Raw genomic sequence first — 19814 nt, forward strand, 5'->3', positions numbered from 1 at the left:
CCATTTAAAAAAAAACAAATCGAAATGCAGTAGGAAATGTAATTACATTTTTCCCTTTTCCTTTCAAATGGGTTCACATCCCTAGGAGAGGAATGGAAGTGGAGGAGAGAGGAAAATGGAGTGAAGGGGTAGGTAAGAAAACGGAAAAAAATGCGAGAAAACCTAAGGAGGAGTGAGAAGGGGAAAAATGGCAATGAAAGGAAGAAAGATGGAAAGATGAGATGAGAAGGGAGAAAGAGAGAGCTCAGGTCTCTAGTGGCAGCGCTATGGTAGGGCCAGTGCAAGAGGTATTTGGCGCCCTAGGCAAACCTTGACTCACGTACCGGCCTCCCCCAACTTACCTACTGCTGGCAGTTCCAGCACAAAATGGCAGCAGTGGCTCCTTTCTTTGGTGGTTTTGACTGACACTGTACCCTTCTGGTCCTTGCCTGACAGGATATTGCCCCCACCCCACATTTTGGCACCGTAGGCGACCGTGTAATTTGTCTAATGGAAGGACCGGCCCTGCTCACAGGGTGGGGGAGTGGATACAAACGGCACAAATCCACTCATGAGAGATTTAAAACTCTTCAAAAAAAGTTTAAAAACATGGCTTTTCAAAAAAAGCTTTTCAAAGTTAGAGTGGGGAATAGGTAGAACTAATAAACAAGAAAAGGACTCCTACACACAGACAAACAGAAAAAGTCACCAGATAACATATATGCTTTCTTTTATTTTTATCATACTTAAGTATTAATTTAAAGAAGCACCGTAAATCTCATGTATGGATATTCCATAAATGGAATTACAATCCACATCACATATAGCATATATTATTTGAATCATGTAACTGAAAAATTTTTGGCACCTACTAGATAAATTATAATCCGAACCGAACTTATTTACGTGCCTATCTGTAAACCATTGTGATAGTATAACACTAAACAACGGTATAGAAATGTTTTTAAATAAATAAATCTACTAAAGTTATATTCGTACGCACAAGCACCTTGGGAAAATGTTAGAAGTGAACATTGATGATGGTCCCCGGGTCATTTTCCTGTTTTCTGACTGCAGGTTCTTCATCTCCAAAAGGTGCTCCTTAGATTTCTGCATCCCACGTGCCACATTTAGCTTCTTTTTTAAAAATGATTATTATTAAAGCATAGCTGACATAACTTTGACCATATTTCCAAGTTTTTAGAATCTTCTTGCATCTTATCTATCCTACCCCCTTTGACATGTTTACTATGATGAAAATGTTCATATCATCTGCAAACAGATCTAGCCTCTATGACATGATGCTGAAGGTTACACACACCGCAGGGAAAACCAGGCCAACAGCTCCGTGGGGGAACACTTTTTGGCACCAGGCCACTGCATTAATGATTTTATGATCAGGGTAATCAGAGAAAATGTTATAACATTCTAAAAACACAAGACTTTTGAAATCAAAATTATCAGACACTTTGGAACTGACAAAATAGGACTCAACAAAGACTTAAGGAGGTTATTTTCTAAGGCTATAGCACGCGAAAAGGGACTTTTCGCACACGAAAAGTCCCTTTTTGCGTGCGATAGCTTGCCGGGGGTGGAGTCGGGAGAAGTCGGGGCGGCAAGGAGGCAGACACGGCGCTATCTTCGCTGGCGGTGATAAGGTAAGACACGTTATCGCCGCCTGTAGCGCGCCCAGTAGCACCACCTTTCATGGTGGCGCTATTGGGTGCGAAAGCCAGCAGAGATAGCACTGCGGTTGTGCGATCGCTGCCGGCTTTTGCTGGCCCCCCCCCCCCCCCCTCCCCCCTCCCCGGGATTCACCATTCTCTGCGAGAATGGAAAATCTCGGCCCAAGTTTCCTATCACATTATGAGCCATAAAACTATACTTCTTATCACCTTCACATCACCCATCAAATCCCCACATCCCTTCCCCTTCACACCTTTTAGGATTCACTTATAGCAACCATACTCCTGTATATTTCCTGGTAAATGTCATTTTATTTATTTATTTTTTGGCTCATTCGAATTCTGACCTGAAGAAGAGAGTATTTGCTCTCGAAAGCTAGTCGAGAAAGGCATTAGATTAGAACAGTACAAAGGTATCGCCTTATGTATATATATATTTATTTTTTTTGTTTACCTTTTATTTCTGAAGGTTACACAGTAAGAGTTGGTGGGAGTGGTGGGATTAGAAACTGGGTCGGCAGGTGGCACAGCTTTGTGCGCTCAGTGCAGAGAGAGCTAGCAGCAAAGGTAGGATTAGAACCCCGATCGTCGGGTACTATAGCCGTATACCTCCCCCCCCCCCCCCCCCTCCCGCCTGAGACGATTTCTGCTGTTTTCTTCCATGCTGCAGAGATAATGAGCTCGGGAGTGGGAAGGGGTCTCCCCTGATGTAATGACCTTCCATTAGTCTGGCAGACGGGAGATCTGTGTAACAGGCTATCGCGGGCTAATGCCGCCTGGCTCTGCCATGCGAGTCGTGACATTCAGAGAACCGGTAGCAGCGAGAGACTGGGTCAGGACTCGGTCGGATCCGATTCTGTCCCGTTGCACGTATGGACTCGTCTTTATTTTCTGGTTGTGCTGTGAAGAAAGAAGAGTAAGGGAGAGCCTCTCTCCGTAACTCCTCTGTCTCTTTAAGAGCCTCCCCCCGCTGCGGCTGAGGGGCGCGGTCCTTTCTTAAAGGGCCAGCACAGCCGCATCTCTCCCTCATTCACTGTGCCTGGGCAGCATCAGCATCTGCAGGCTCGTCTCTGCCGCCCCGCATCCTCTCGGCTCCCGCTGCTGCGCTCCGCAGCGCCTCTTCTCTGCCAGGTGAGACCCGCTCTCCGCGCTCTGCTCCGGGGGCTGGGGCCCCCTTTCTGTTTCACCTGGGTGGATCTGCCGCGCACGCCTCTCGGGCACTCTCTGAGTACGTCGGTGGCACTCTCTGTGACCTGCAGTTGACTGAGGCTCACCTCATTAAGGACGCATCACAAGCCCGCACAGCCTTTGATTATGCTGGTATGCATTTAATAGACTGTGTGAGAGCCGCAGGCAAGCATAGACATTCAAATAGCTGTACACAGAGAGACCGAGCTGCGGGCATGCACAACAAACACATCAAGAGGCGCACTCAAAAGCCACACAACACAGACACACACACACACATCTCACATGCACAGAGATGCACCCAATCACATTTACAGACACACAGATGGAGACAAACACTTTCAGAGCCTTTCCCTTCCAGCCTGCCAGCTGCCCCTGTAGTAAATATCCGTTTTCCATGAGGACCCTCTTCTCAGCATTACTGCCTCTTGCTGCCATCCCCTTGTTTATGACTAGTGATTTCGGGGCAGGGGATAGGCAGAAAATGTCCAAGCAGAAAGTCTGTTCCCGAGGCACTGAACCTCAAGAATATGCCCGTATGAGAGGCTCAGTAAGCAGGGGTAATTCCAGGAGCCCTGAGAATAGGAAGCTGCTAGAAGACACAGCTATTCTATGTTAGAATTATTTCACACTTTCTGCTGTGACCTCACATACATTCTGGTTATTGGATTGGGGGGGGGGGGCGATGCGGGAGGGCACAGTCACTTTCTCGCTGCCCTAGGGAAGAGAAAATGGGGGCAGTGGTTGGGGGAAGGGAGCTGAATACAGAAGACACCATTTGCCTGGCATTGTCCCCAGTAAGGAGGACTCAGGTGGGGGATTATCAGGGAGGAATGTGAACCTCCACACACGTGAGTGTGTAAAGGAGAGATCTTGGCAAGAGATGGTCATCTTCTTTCCTACACACAAGTCATGTAGAGAATGTCACCTTGAGGTTGGGGTGGGGTGGGTGAGTGATCACTGATACATTTTGGAACATCGCTCACATTTCTTTTCATGAAATTCTCACCTGCTTTAATGCTATTGGTACAGAATATTCATAATCTTAATTTTTCAATACTTAACATTAAATATACAATACACTAACAGGCTGATGCAATATCGGGTGCTCAGGTCAGCACACTGCTAAAGGCATGGTTAGACGCGTGTTTTGGACGCGCTAGGCTTGTGCCTGATGCAATACTGGGATCAGTGCATCCAAAACATGCGTCCAAACCAGCACTTAGCTAATAGTGCTCCTCACATGTAAATGAGGCTATTGGCTATTACCCAGTGATGCCAAAAATTGCCTTGCGGCCAAGGCACCCAATTTAAAGCAGCAAATTTAGCGCCTGCCTGGGAGCTGCCATTAAAGCATGCCACACTCAAGGGCTCACCGAAAAAAGCAAAAATCCTGCTTTCTGTGATTCCTCCTGTTAGTATCGTCGGGAGACTAATATGTCGGGCCTCACACTTAATATTCATTTATTCATTCCTTCACTTACTGCCAATTGGTCCATTCACTGTCACATGTCAGTGAAAGGACCAATCTCCATTCAGAAGAATGTCCTGAAAGGGGATTGGTCCTTTCACTGACAAGTCTCACAACTCACCCATTGCGCGTCCCTTGTACCGCAGCAGCTCATTTGCCTATTGCATCGAGCACGCAGGAGAGGCAGATGTGAGCGCGTTCAAAAAAAAACGTGCGCCCAGTCTGGACGCACGTTTTTTTACGCGATACTGCATTGGCCTGTAAATAATCAATCATGCGATACATTTTTCTTTGTACTCTATAAAAAAAATGCAACGCTAATGCTAGCGCTCAAAAATGATTGGTTTAACAAATAGTTGTTCATGCGGAAAAAAATGTGCTCGCACCTAGTCACTCCTTGGAGGGAACATTGCAGGGGGGAGGGGAGGGGCAGAGGGAACTGTAACTTGGGGTCTGTGGGAGGGAGCACTCTTTATCCTTTTGCCATCCCCTTGTTTTCCAACATGGGAAGGGATGGAGGGAGGTCGACCTCACAGCTGCCCTGGCCAGGAACTGGGCAATGCTCTGGAGGGGAAGCCTAAATTCTTCCCTACTATAAAAAAAAGGCAGTAACTTTTCTCCCCTTCCCTGAGATTGTATAAATCTCTACAGCTTCCTGTGCCCTTGCTCGGGGGCCGGGAGTGCGCGCAGAGATGTGCTATAGGGAAGGAGTGCTCTAGCAAAGTGAGACTCCAATAACAAATTGCTGCACATGGGGTTGGCTTGAGGTGGGTAGAATTCAGTTTGGTATAACAAAGGTTGGTTATAGGAAGGGGCTGTCACTTTTCTGTGGTGTAATCAGAAAGAGTAAGCATAGAGAGACAAAGAGTTCATGAGACTGCCGATGATACTATTGGCCTGCTTTTTAACTGCAGGGAATCCTCAGTCGACGCACATATCCTAGTGGGACAGGAATGTACGGTCCCCCAGTCCAGCCCCTGTAGATCCCGCCACTCTGACACCCCCAGAGCCTCTGTCTCACCACGTGGAGACCCAAGGGCCTTGTGTGTCTGTAGGAGCTCCACTTACAGATGTTTCCCAGTTTTCACCTTCAGTTGTAACTTGTCCACACCTTGCATTGGGAGGGGAGGGCCTATGGTGTGGTAAAAAGCCCAGGTACCATCACCAGAGAAAAGCCAGGCGTGCCCAGTGCCCTCACAGATGGATAATCCACCAGACACAGAACACTTCCCTCTGAAGCCAAGGCGAGGTGGAAGTGGAAGAACGCCATAGGCGGCAGAAGGGGCAGACCCTCTAAAATTCTGTACAGGCAAGGGGACGGGGGGGACTTTGACTTCCTTCCTTCTCTTTAATAGCCCATCTAACCCAGCGTTCATCCACCCGTCTCTCCCGGACCCCCCCCCTCTGTCATACAGCTGCCATGAGTAGGAAGGTGGTGCGCTCCAGCAAGTTCCGGCACGTGTACGGGCAGCCGGTGAAGGCGGACCAGTGCTACGATGACATCAGAATATCACAGACCACCTGGGACAGCAACTTCTGCGCCGTCAACCCCAAGTTCCTGGCCATGATCGTAGAGGCCAGCGGCGGGGGAGCCTTCATGGTGTTGCCACTGTCCAAGGTAGGAGGGATGGGGAGGGCGAGAGGGAAAGTGACAGGAAGGGAGAAGGACAGACTGAGACAGAGACGGGGGGGGGGGCAGTCCATGTTCTGGATGGTATGGGTGGGTGGTAGCAGGCACGGCTGATGCGGTGCTAGGTCGAATGAGTGAATGCTGACAGATTTTTCTGCACCAGGGAGGGGGATGTGGGGGTTCCCTGAGTGCATTCTGAACATCTCAGCCCCACCCCCCCCACCCCGTCCCAAAACTGAAGCTTTCTTTCCAGTAGAAGATGACCCCCAGTTCTTGTGTTTCTGCTTGCTGTCCCCAGCACTGGGAGCATAGGGTCGTTTGCTTCATGATTTTTTCACTTTCCTCACCCCCGGGCCTCTCCCAAGAGCTTCTATTGGAGGCCCTATGAAAAGTTACTAAATGTAACAACCAAGAGACGTCACCCCTGGGTGCAGTGCATCCCTAAACCACTGCTACTAGAACCGGGAGAGGAGCGACAGGGGTGCCTCTCGTCTTTCTTATGCACTGCCTCTAAATGCTGGCTGCGTGTGTGCCACTGTCAGAGTCCTAGGAGGTGGACCAGACGGGTCCAGCATGGCAGCTCACAGAAACCGAAGGCTCGGGGAGGAGCAGCAGGGCTTCATTTCTCCCCTTTTTTGCCTTAAAAGGAAGCATTGTGGGGAAGAGAGACAGGAAACAGCCGCTGCCTCGTCCTCCCATGTGAGAGAGGAAGTGGCTGTGGTTTTGCTGGCTGCAAGGTGCTCTGTCGATCCATCCGCCACTGCTTTCACCATCCTCGGAAGGCAGTTCTGCATGGGGGGGTGGGGTGGGAGGGCCGCGAGCAGAAAGCCAAGGAGGGGATGGAGCCAGTACAAAATGAGCCGAAAAACGGCACTCCCTCCCGCCGTCCCTCCCTCCCATCCCCACCCAACTCCTGTTGCAAGCACTAGTGTGGCACAGACTCAAGAGAGGTTCATGTGCAGCCACCTCGGAGGTGCAGCAGTGTACAAAAAATTGGACCGAAATGTAAGCGTTCTGACAGAAAGCGGCGGCAGCGCAGCCTGAGCCAGCCAGGGCACTGGAGGCCCAGCATGTAAGGGGCACGACCTTGGCTCTGTGCCATTGCACTTGTGTTTCAGAGAGGACAGGCGGGGAGACCAGACAATGCCAGGTTATCAGGGACAAGCTGATCCAGCCCTGGTTTTGCCCAGCTGCATCAATGGGTTTCACAGTTCTGTTTTCTCTAAGAAACTCCAGAACTACAAGTCCATAAATGCAATGGGAAGAAGGGGGGAGAACTGGCTCGGCCCGTCCCTAATTACATCATTGTAGGTAGGGCAACGGTCACACTAGTGATGACATCATTGCACCACAAGCTGCACCAATGGCATCATGACAGTAAAAGCAGTCACACCGTTTACAATGTCATTGTGGAAGAGCAGGGGTCGCACTGTTGAGTAATGATGATATTGTGGCTCAGCTTGGTGGGGAAGGGGCTGGGGCAGCACCAGTTATCAGTTTGGAAGATGCAATGTGACTGAATGACTTTGAGAGCCAGAAAGCCAGGAATCCCATTCAAGAATAAGGCCTGATACCTGAGTGAATTGATCTAATGAAATGGTGAGCAGAGCTCCTTCTGGTGTCACTAGCCCAACAGCAGAATTGACTAGTCAGAAGAGACCCTCTTTAATCATCTTGCCCACCACCTGGGCAGTTAAGAACATAAGAACATAAGAACATGCCGTACTGGGTCAGACCAAGGGTTCATCAAGCCCAGCATCCTGTTTCCAACAGTGGCCAATCCAGGCCATAAGAACCTGGCAAGTGCCCCAAAACTAAGTCTATTCCATGTCACCGTTGCTAGTAATAGCAGTGGCCATTTTCTAAGTCAACTCAATTAATAGCAGGTAATGGACTTCTTCTCCAAGAACTTATCCAAACCTTTTTTAAACCCAGCTACACTAACTGCACTAACCACATCCTCTGGCAACAAATTCCAGAGTTTAATTGTGCGTTGAGTGAAAAAGAACAGTTCTACCATAACTGGCATTTCCTGCAGTCGCTGAGGAGTTAAATCTGCAGAACCATGGACTATATGAGCGCAGTCTGTCCCATGGTGCCCTCCTTCAGATAGAGAGATAGACAGGGCATTCTGAGGGAGTAATTGCTTTCCTGAGAGGAGACAGCAAACAAACTGCAAACCCAAAAGCCATTGCAGAGAGATTGTGTTTGTGAGTACACCTGTATTTCCGTGCGAGAAAATGTGTGCATGGATATATTCTATGCCAGATGGTATATCTGTGCACACATTTTTCCATGTGATTGTGGACTCAATTTCCTAAAGCTTACAGAGAAGTTAGACATCTCAAATCCACACTTGGATGTGGATTAGTTAAGCCTCTAACAACTTTTCAAGCACCTCCAATTGTACATCTGAGAGCTAACAGCATAAGAACATAAGATACGCCATACCAGGTCAAACCAAAGGTCCATCAAGTCCAGCATCCTGTTTCCAACAGTGGCCAATCCAAGTCACAAGTACCTAGCAGGATCCCAAATGGTAAATAGATCCCATGCTGCTTACCCCAGTGGATTCCTCCAAGTCCACCTTAATAATGGTTTATGGACTTTTCCTCTAGGAACTTGTCCAAACCTTGTTTAAACCCAGCTACATTAACAGCATTTATCACATCCTCTAGCAAGGAATTCCAGAGTTTACTTATATGTTGAGTGTCTATATGGGTGGTGCACAGGTTTGACTTTATTAGATGTCCATGTCTAATTTTCAAAACAAATTCTGGCCGCTTAGATTTAAGCCTGTAGTTGATATGCCTGTGTTTTTGGTTGCTAAGTTAAGTAGCACTGAAAATCAGTATCAGCCACTTCAATTTTCTCCCCAGACTTAAACCCACCCAGGGACCACCAGTTTTTAGGGACCTAAATTTAGCTACTGAGGAGGTACATTTTTAACAGCAGAGGTTTAGCCAGCTAACTCCCGAAGTTAGTCATCCAGACCTTTGTAAATCCATTCCTGAATGACTAAATGCAGTGTCAGCAAGTATTAAAACATCTAAGTAGGAAGATGTTTTGGCTGGGAGTGCCTTATTAGCACATCTAGTGGTGCTATAGAAATAATGAATATTTTTAATATTCCTAGCAGCAACTTACACTCACTTTTGGTAAAAGCAAAGTTTGCCTTTTTTTGACCGTACACAGGTTCTTAGAAATTGTAACGGAGCTCCTCCAGTGTCTTACTAATTTTTATGAAGTCTCAGCTGTGACCGTTTGATATTTTAAATGTTTTGCACAGTGTACTTCTTTTGTTTTCCTAATAATCGAATTGCTTGGTTCACTTGGTTCAGAACTGGGTGATATGGCTGTAGGAATATGTGGAAAATCTTTTTGCACCAAAGTTAAAGCTCTCAACCCTGTTTCAATGGGAAAAAGAATTGTTTTTAAAATCAGGCTGCTGTTTCCAAACTGAGCTTCGGGGGAGGTTAATATACCCCTGAACCTTTGGGGGTCCTGGAAGGCCGAATATCTCCAGCTATCTGGATTTTGCAAATATCTCCAGCTATCTGGATTTTGCAGTATAGTGACTGTCGTGAAAGGGATAGCTGCAGTGGTGAAAAACATTTGAGATGGCCTTTAACAAAAGTTAATTGGGCACAAGGAGGCAGAAGCACTGTAGATCTTCCTCTCGTCCACTCCTGGGCAGGCTCTCCAGTGGCTATTCACCCGCACGGGTGCACGTTTTGTATTCACTTCCTGGAATCCTTAACTCCACGTCTGTTCACTCCTGCTGGGGGCAGGCAGATCTTGAAAAGGTTCTCCGCTGCTTCTCTGCGGCTCCCATTCTAGTCTATGGGAGCAATTTTGACATATTTCTTTTATTTTCCATCATGGCAAAAAAGAAATGGGAAAAACTAGCAACAACAAGCCAAGCCATTTTACTCCGTCACATGCTGTAAGGCGGAGAGGTGAGAAAACCGTCTTTTATAGAAAATTCACTGAATGCATGCTCTCGTGCAAAAGCAACTTTTAAAGAAACAGTGCAGCTTTCTTAACAGTACATTGAGGTGCTCATCTGTTTTCAGGGTGCTTCATCAGACCTGGCATCCTACGCACCCAGCCTAGCACTCTCTCACCACAATCTTATCTGGTTTTCATATTCTGTCTGTCAGGTAACAGGTGTAGGCGACCAATAGGGAGATAGTTCGTGCTAGTACCTTTCAGTGGTTTGTAGAAGTGCTTCTCATCCCAGACCTTGAATGCCCCCTAACCAGACTGGTTTCCAAGATATCCACAATGCATATACTGGAAGTATGCCTCATGCATATTCATTGTGGAAATCCTAAAAACCATACTGGCTAGGGGCTCCTTTAGGTCTACTGCTGCTTCTACTACTACTACTACTGTTTCACATTTCTATAACGCTCCTCGATGTGCACAGCGCTGTACAAACACACAAGAGATATTCCCTGCCGAATGGAGCTTACAATCTATACAAGACAGGTATACAGGTCAACAGACAGACAATTGTTAAAATTAGTTATTGAGGCTGGAGGCAGACCAACAGGCTTAAGATTTAAAAGCAGCCTCAAAAAGGTGAGTTTTAATATGGGACTAGCTTGAGAACCATTGGTTAGTTTTCAGGTGCTTGGGCTACAGAGCTGGAGACACTGTCAGGGTAAAGGCAAAGAGCAAGGTCAGAAGTCCATCCAAGGCCAAAAGACAAATAGTCAAGCACCAGTCAGAGGTAATCGGGATCGGGATCTAGCTGGGCCAAGCACCCGATATCAGAACTTTAGAAGAGAGTCCCAGAATTCTGCTACGCTAGCAATGAGTTTCTGCAGAAGCAGCAGTAGCAGGGTTTAAAAGCAGTAACCAACCAGGTCTGGTCTCTGGCCGGACTAATGGTGCATCATTCTGGGCAGGTCTAGTATCAAGGTGCAGAAAATAAGTGAACAGCATACCGAGATTCCTGTGGATAGGCATCCTGACCTGTAATCTCTGAGACCTGCCAGTCCTGACGCTCGCATATAAGCATTACTTGTCCCCACACTGTACACATGCATGCATACTCTTGCACTTATACTTATCATTCATTCTCTCACACAACTAGACCAACAACAACAATGCACCTTTCAATTTAAAAAATCAGTCTTTTGCTAAAAATAAGCAGTTTGCACAGATAAAACTTACATTTTATTTTGGGCCTGCCTCATTGGAGGTGGGGTTTAATTTAATTTAACTTGCAAATTTATGTTCCACCCTCCATGTCTGCCAGGTCAATTCAAGATGAAAGCTAGATAGGGTTACTGGGAGGCCATTGCCAGCAAACTGGAGAACCAGTAAGTCGTGGTGCTGCTGAAAGGGAAAATCAATTAAGAAATCATTTTCAGTTTACTTCTTGCACAAAGCAAAGCATTGCACTGGAAATGGAAAGCTATACTGTAGGCAGCTTGTACAACTCCATGACCAGATGGGTCATTTAACCCAGTGTCTGCATGGAAAACCCTGACTGAAGGAGTTGGGCCTTTTAGAAAGTGAGCTGCTTGGTCAGTCTGCACTGAAGAAAAAAACATAATAGTATAAGAAAAAGAAGTGCAGAAGCCAGAGCTGGAAACAGTTAGGCATATGAACACATATAGGATTTATAAAGGTACAGAAGACAAATAAAGAGACAGAATAGATTTCAGACTACACAGACGGCTTGTGCTTTTCCTTTGAATGCAACAATGAACTGTGCCCAAAACACACACTCAAAACTATGACCTAGCACACACAGAGACACAAAGGACAGAGGCATGAGCAGCAGAAGAACGATAGACAGGGGCTGGTTGGTGATATAATTATGGCATTGACCAGTTAGGCAATGAGCAGCTAAGGTGCCACCATCATTTGCAGTTTATCCTCAAGGACAGTACTGCAAAGTCAGTTCCAGGGCCCACATCTGACATAAGAAACTTCTCACTGAAGGAACATATCCTGCTTTATACTTTCCTAATAAAGAGCTGCCTTTATAAGAGGAGAAGGAAGAATGGATGGCAATAGTTACTCTTCTGGCTCCAGATGTGTCAAGTTCTTTCTGTATACCCTCTTTCTGTATACCCTCGCAGGCCCTTCCCTTTGGAACTCCATGCCCCTTGACCTACGCTCTGAAACATCAACACCCACTTTCAAAAAGAAACTCAAAACCTGGCTCTTCCTCCAAGCATACCCTCAATCATCATCATCCCCTACTAACACCTTAACCAGACCACCACCCCCCACAACACCCCCCCACAGGACCTACACACAACACCCACCCCCTCCTAGGAATCACAAACATAAAATGTTACTTAGTACAACCGCACACATTATCCCACCTCAATCATTGTTGTCCTGCGATTATACTATTTTGTATATAACCTCTGTACATATCATTTGTTCCTCGAACCCCTGTACTTAGCTTTTCCCTATGTATCCTCTCTCACCCTCCCCCCGCCCCCTCCTGTGTCTCGCCTACCCCTACCCCACCCTCCCTTACTTATTTATCTAGTTAATTGCCTTATTACTGCGTTTTTTGTTACACACTGTTCCTTGTAAAGGCTTTGCCTATATATTCTTTGGTTGTAAGTTCTTTGTAAACCGGCACGATGTGCAAACGGTTGCCGGTATATAAAATAAAATAAATAAATAAATAAAATACCGTAGAGCAGTGGTCCCCAACCCTGTCCTGGGGGCCCACCAGCCAGTCGGGTTTTCAGGATATCCATTATGAATATGCATGAGAGAAAATTTGCATGCACTGCCTCCATAACATGCAAATTTTCTCTCATGCATATTCATTGTGGATATCCTGAAAACCCGACTGGCTGCTGGGACCCCCAGGACAGGGTTGGGGACGTAGAGAGCAGAAGGGGGAGGAAGGCTTTCTATCACACAATTTGCTTTTCTACGTGGGTGATGGATGTCATGATGAGGTGTCCGGATCCTGCCAGTAGCATCACATAACGCAATGATAAGAGTTCTGGACTTCAGGAGGGCGTGTAAATATCTGAGGGAGGAACTTGCAGGATGGGGAGAGCTAGGGAAACCACAAGAATTGCAGGCTAACTTAAAAGCAGCCTTTGTAATGGCAATAAATATTTGTTAGGAAAGTAAATAGAATCAATAGAAAAGAGAGACCAACGTGGCCGAAAAAAGACAAAAAGATGAGCATTCAAAAGCTACAAAGGATCTCCAATAGAAAAAGATAGAGGAAAATATCTGAAAAGGTTGAAAGAAACAGGGAAGATAGCCAGGAGAGCAAAGGGGCAAACAAGAAAAACAGTTCCAGCAGTAAAGCAAGGTGGGAAGACTTTTTACAGGTCTGCTAGAGAAAGGAAGTGGAGCCAGGTGGATTATAAATCAGAGAGGGAGCTATTTTAGATTTAATGCTTAGTGGAACGCAGGATTTGGTGAGAGAGGTAACGGTGGTGGGGCCACTTGGCATTAGTGATCATAACATGATCAAATTTAAACTAATAACGGGAAGGGGGACATTAAGTAAATCTACAGCTCTAACACTAAACTTTTAAAAGGGAAACTTTGATAAAATGAGGAAAATAGTTAGAAGAAAACTGAGAAGTGCAGCTGCAAAGGTTTAAAATGTTCAACAGGCTTGGACATTGTTTAAAAATACAATCCTAGAAGCGCAGTCCAGATGTATTCCACGCATTAAGAAAGGTGGGAGGAAGGCGAAACGATTACCGTCATGGTTAAAAGGTTGGTGAAAGAGTCTATTTTAGCAAACAAAAATCCTTAAAAAACTGGAAAAAGGAACCATCTGAAGAAAATAGGGAAAAGCATAAGCATTGTCAAGTTAAGTGTAAAATATTGATAAGACAGGCGAAGAGAGAATTTGAAATGAAGTTGGCCATAGAGGCAAAATCTCATAATAAAAACTTTTTAAAATATATCCGAAGCAAGAAACCTGTGAGGGAGTTGGTTGGACCATTAGATGACCAAGGGGTTAAAGGGGCTCTTAGGGAAGAAAAGGCCATTGCAGAAAGACTAAATGAATTCTTTGCTTCCGTGTTTACTAATGAAGATGTTGGGGAGATACCAATTCCGGAGACGGTTTTCAAGGGTGATGAGTCAGACGAACTGAACCAAATCACTGTGAACCGGGAAAATGTAGTAGGCCAGATTGACAAACTAAAGAGTAGCAAATCACCTGGACCGGATGGGATGCATCCTAGGATACTGAAGGAACTCAAAAGTGAAATTTCTGATCTATTAGTTAAAATTTGTAACCTATCATTAATATCATCCATTGTACCTGAAGACTGGAGGGTGGCCAATCTAACCCCAATATTTAAAAAGGGCTCCAGGAGTGATCCGTGTAACTATAGACCAGTGAGCCTGACTTCAGTGCCGGGAAAAATAGTGGAAACTATTCTAAAGATCAAAATCGTAGAGCATATAGAAAGACATGGTTTAATGGAACACAGTCAACATGGATTTACCCAAGGGAAGTCTTGCCTAACAAATCTGCTTCATTTTTTTGAAGGAGTTAATAAACATGTGGATAAAGGTGAACCGGTAGATGTAGTGTATTTGAATTTTCAGAAGGCGTTTGATAAAGTCCCTCATGAGAGGCTTCTAAGAAAACTAAAAAGTCATGGGATAGGAAGCGATGTCCTTTCATGGATTACAAACTGGTTAAAAGACAGGAAACAGAGAGTAGGATTAAATGGTCAATTTTCTCAGTGGAAAAGGGTAAACAATGGAGTGCCTGAGGGATCTGTACTTGGACCGGTGCATTTCAATATATAAATAAATGATCTGGAAAGGAATACGATGAGTGAGGTTATCAAATTTGCGGACGATACAAAATTATTCAGAGTAGTTAAATCACAAGTGGATTGTGATGCATTACAGGAGACCTTGCAAGACTGGAAGATTGGGCATTCAAATGGCAGATGAAATTTAATGTGGACAAGTGCAAGGTGTTGCAAATAGGGAAAAATAACCCTTGCTGTAGTTAGTTACACGATGTTAGGTTCCATATTAGGAGCTACCACACAGGAAAAAGATCTAGGCATCATAGTGGATAATACTTTAAAATCGTCGGCTCAGTGTGTTACAGCAGTCAAAAAAGGAAACAGAATGTTAGGAATTATTAGGAAGGGAATGGTTAATAAAATGGAAAATGTCATAATGCCTCTATATCGCTCCATGGTGAGACCACACCTTGAATACTGTGTACAATTCTGGTCGCCACATCTCAAAAAAGATATAGTTGCGATGGAGAAGGTACAGAGAAGGGCAACCAAAATGATAAATGGGATGGAACAGCTCCCCTATGAGGAAAGGCTAAAGAGGCTAGGGCTGTTCAGCTTGGAGAAGAGACGGCTGAGGGGGGATATGATAGAGGTCTTTAAGATTATGAGAGGTCTTGAACGAGTAGTTGTGAATCGGTTATTTACACTTTCGGATAATAGGAGGACTAGGGGGCATTCCATGAGGTTAGCAAATGGCACATTTAAGACTAATTGGAGAAAATTCTTTTTCCCTCAACGCACAATAAAGCTCTGGAATTTGTTGCCAGAGGATGTGGTTAATGCAGTTAGTGTAGCTGGGTTCAAAAAAGGTTTGGATAAGTTCTTGGAGGAGAAGTCCATTAACGGCTATTAATCAAGTTTACTTAGGGAATAGCCACTGCTATTAATTGCATCAGTAGCATGGGATCTTCTTACTGTTTGGGTAATTGCCAGGTTCTTGTGGCCTGGTGTTTGGCCTCTGTTGGAAACAGGATGCTGGGCTTGATGGACTCTTGGTCTGACCCAGCAAGGCAATTTCTTATGTTCTTATGAGGTGAAAAGGAGGAATTTCTTTATTTTTTATGAGAATTTATTAATCGCTAGTTGCAAAAAGTTAAAAAAATAAAAGAGAAAAAAACAATAAAATGATAAAATAACAAACCAGACAGGGGAATATAAATAAGCTGTCAATAAAACTAATCATGATACAAAGTGGCTTAAAGAGAAGCAAAAAAACCTCTCAGTATTCACTGATAAGCCTGTCTGAAAAAGTACGTTTTTAGCATTGCTTTAAATGTTTTGATGCAGTCTGTCAGGTGCAGATCTGCAGGGAGAGAATTCCATAGAACTGGGGCGGCCACTGAGCAAGCCCAAACTCTTGTGTAGGCCAGGTGTGCCTGTTTCACTGAGACCCTCTGCCAGGACGTCCGTGCACAAGAAGGGCAGTACAAATGAAGCAAAGTATTTGACCATGGAGAGGTGTCACCATCAATCAATTTAAAAAGCATCAAACAAGTCTTGTACTGAATTCTGCATGAAACTGGCGACCAGTGAAGGTCTGGCAGACAAGGTGCAATATGCTCTCTGCGGGATTCGCCAGAAACCAAACGAGCAGCTGCATTTTCAGGTAGCTGCAATGGTTTTGTGGTAGACGAAGGGAGACCAATGTATATGGAGGATAACCAGGAAAAAGCAGAAATACTGAACAGATCCGTGTTCAAGTAATTCCCGAAGAAGAGATTGGAGAAGGACCACAGACAGGTAGCAGAAATGAGATGGTTCCCTTAGAAATAAAATAAAAGCTACGTGGACAAGGCAGTAGGGCCGGATATTTTACTCCGAAAGCGGGATTGCCAAAAGAATAGAGACTGTCCAGAGAGGAGCTGCCAACCTGGTGCAGTGTCCGGTGCATAAACCCTATGAAATGAGATTTTGGGACCTAAATATTTGTACTCTAGAAGAAAGGAGGGAGAAGGGGGATACGGCCGACACATTCAGATGCCTCCAAGATATAAATAGTGTCCAAGAAGGAAGCTTTTTCCAAGAAATCATGATATAAGGCCCCAAAGGTTGACATAAGGGAGCTGGTGGAAGGAAGATGATATAAGATAAAATATAAGCTAAACCTGGAGAATCCGTGATTGCGAGGAAGTGAAGGTAAAAGCCAGTGACGAGGCGAGCTGTGCGATATTGAATTAGGAAGGGAAAATGGGCAGGCTTAGAGTTGTCAGCTCTCTTGGGTTGACTAGAAGGTTCTCAGAATCAACCCTGTCCCCCGTCCTCTGTTCGAACCTCCCAGAGCGAGCAGGGGTGGGGCTTCTACTCCCGTCTTCCTCTGGAAAGGAACTATTAGGGGACCGAACATGGGGCTCGATGTGGGCAAGGCATTGACAGGTGCAGGAGAAGCTGCCCGGAGGTCTGATAGAGGCTGAGAAGCGCCATGACAGCAGGAGCCGGAAGAAAGGAAGGAATCCGGGCCGGCAGCGCGGCAGCTGGAGGAGCTGAAGAGCGCAGGCCATCGGAGGCCGCTGAACGCATTCACTTTGCAGCAGGAATCGCGCTGGGGATGAGGGGTGGAGCGGTGCTCGGCTCCACCTTAGGCCCAAGGAGAGGATACTTGTATTAAAACCTCTAGCATTAGCAGCAACCAGGGGGCTGTGTTTATTTGCAGAAAAGTCCTCGATTGTGCAACTCCCTTCCAAAAGAACTAAGGTTATAATGGGAGAATATTTACATTTTTTAAGAATGTGTAAAGCTTGGTTCTTTAATATGGCATTTTGTAATTGGTTTTATATCTGTCTTCCTTGTTGATTCAGAATGATGACGTTTATTTGGGCTTTATATATTGATGCATATTTCCAATTAAATCTGCTTTTATTGGGTGTATTTGATTTTATGTATTGCTACTTATCCTTTTATTCCTTATTTATTGAACGGCGTTTAAACAGTCTTTATAAGAATAGATTTATGCTATCTTGTATGTGACGTCTGTCCCTTAATTGCATTGTATGTGATATTTTGTAAGGCGCTCAGAGCTCTTTTGAAATTGTGCTTCTGATAAATTGAAGTAAAGTGACAGAGGCCCAGCAGAGCTTATGGCTGCTCCTCCCCTGCATGCTTCATCATCTCCCCTGGAAGTCAGAGTCAGTGGGTGGGTCGACTGGTCTTTTGCTACCATCATGTTCTGTGTTTCTGTGTGGGCTGGCAGTAGTCCAATAACATGAGCATCACCACAGCATCTATACCTGGGAACTTTGGAGTTGTGGTCACTTTGAGATTGCTATTGATTAGCAGGGGAGGGGGGGTGGGGCAAAGGGAGGAAGGAATAATAGAAACATAGAAACGTGATGGCCTATCTAGTCTGCCCAGCCTCACCAAATACTCAGCTCTACAGTCCCCAACACGCCCTCAGAGATCTCCCGTGCTTTCTTGAATTCATACACTGTCCTTGTCTCTTCCACCCTCCGCTGGGAGGCCGTTCCATGCATCCACCACCCTCTCCACTCCCGAATCCACCTCCCTTTCACCCTCCTTCCAACATCTTTCTCTGTTCCACTCCCTCCCTGCTCATCCACACTGGCTCTCTCTGCCGCCACCACCACCACCACTTTTTCCCCTCTCCTCATCGCTCTTCCCTTCCATTCTCCCTGACTCTGGCACTCTCCTTGTTCCCGTCCCCATCCCTACCCTTCCCTCAGCTGAGTCCCAAGTCCTGGAGCCACAGCTGCAGTTTCTCCTCACATGCTGCTTGCAGGGCTTACTGAAGGGGAGCAACTGGGGCAGTGAACAGAGAGCTCCGGAGCTGTTTAGTGTTTCCTCCGAGACCCGGCAGGTGATGGGACTTTCCCGAGTCTGGGGGGGGGGGGGGGGGGAAGGAAATCCGGAGAGTTCCCAGCTGTGCCCATGGCTCTTCCTCCTCGGCCTGCACTTCCTGCTTAAAACTAAATTGGGGAATAGTGTCCCAATGTTGTTGGCCTTCCACCAGTTAGCAACCTAACCTGATCTCACTGTTTTGGAGTGGGGGGAGATGAGGAACAGGTGTGTGTGTGTGGGGGGGAGGGATTTAGCAGCCATGGGGGTCTAAACTGCCATTGCTCTGCCCAAAATACTGCAGCCCCCAACCAAGAAACATGACAAAAACTGGAGGAGTGATTGGGACAGGCCACAGCTCTGAGAGAGCTGGGGAGAGAATAGTGAGGGCTTGAAAGAGTGAGAATAGCAGAGAGGGAGGGTGAGAAGTCTGCCCAGGGGAGACTGGCGGGTGACAAGGGAGCTAGAGGAGCCCGGGAGTGGTAAATTTGTTGGGGAAGGTGAAAAGAAGATTGAGAACCTGAAAGCGGGAGGTTGTAGGGATTGCATAGGGAGGGTGGAGATATGGACAAACCTCAAAAGGGACTTCCTTAAATTCAGAATCAGGATTTCAAAAGTTGAAAGCTCTGGGCAGACTAGATCATGGCGTCTGTTTCTATGCATCTCTTCTTGAATGAGTGTATATGGGATGGGCATGCCCTGTGCGAAGTTCTGCAGAGTAGGCGTGACAGAGGCGGAGCCTTTGTACGGGCAGATTGGGCTGCATTTGCCACTGCCCCTACCCCTCCGGCCCTGTCTAGCTCTGTCATCAAATGGAGAAGGACCAAGCAACGATTATCCCACGTAAGAGACAGGGATCATTCTCCGACTGAGGCTCCAGAGTTGTAACTGTTATTCAGTTAAGGAGAAGGTAAAATACAGCATTAAATAAGTTGTTTTTTTTGGAGTTGGGATGTTTGCTTTTCAAAGCTGGTGTCACGCTTTCTACTTTACTAAGGCTTTCTAATGAGATTTTCTATGTGGGTCTTGCAACTCTTTTCCCCATTGTTTCTTATGGAGCAGGATCATGTAAGTGTTTTGGAGCAATATTTAAATGAGCTAGTGAGTTTTGGAACTGGTTGCAGCACTGGCGTTTTGGAGGGAGTGGCTTGCTGGGGTGGGGGGGTCGGGGGAGACAGGACTGAGGGTAGGAATGTGTGGCTGTTTTTTGTTAGGGATGCCCACCTGCTGTTCGTGCTCTCTCCATCATATGCCTGCACATGCTCTTTTTCTCTCATATA

General features: G+C 46.0%; 1 protein-coding gene across 2 annotated transcripts in view; it reads left to right on the forward strand.

The window, feature by feature from the left end:
* The first annotated feature begins 2674 nt into the window (after positions 1-2674).
* The window catches only part of CORO1A (coronin 1A), a 76675-nt gene continuing 59535 nt past the window's right edge, over positions 2675-19814 (forward strand). The window contains exons 1-2 of one of the 2 annotated variants that reach the window (XM_029607039.1): positions 2675-2795; positions 5739-5941. In XM_029607039.1, the coding sequence (XP_029462899.1) occupies positions 5744-5941 (198 nt within the window). In that variant the 5' untranslated portion in view covers positions 2675-2795; positions 5739-5743. Of the gene's footprint in view, positions 2796-2853; positions 2985-5738; positions 5942-19814 lie in introns of those variants that run through there. The other variant, XM_029607040.1, reaches the window with a different exon arrangement.

The sequence above is a fragment of the Rhinatrema bivittatum genome, chromosome 6 (assembly GCF_901001135.1).
Source record: "Rhinatrema bivittatum chromosome 6, aRhiBiv1.1, whole genome shotgun sequence".
Taxonomy (NCBI): domain Eukaryota; kingdom Metazoa; phylum Chordata; class Amphibia; order Gymnophiona; family Rhinatrematidae; genus Rhinatrema; species Rhinatrema bivittatum.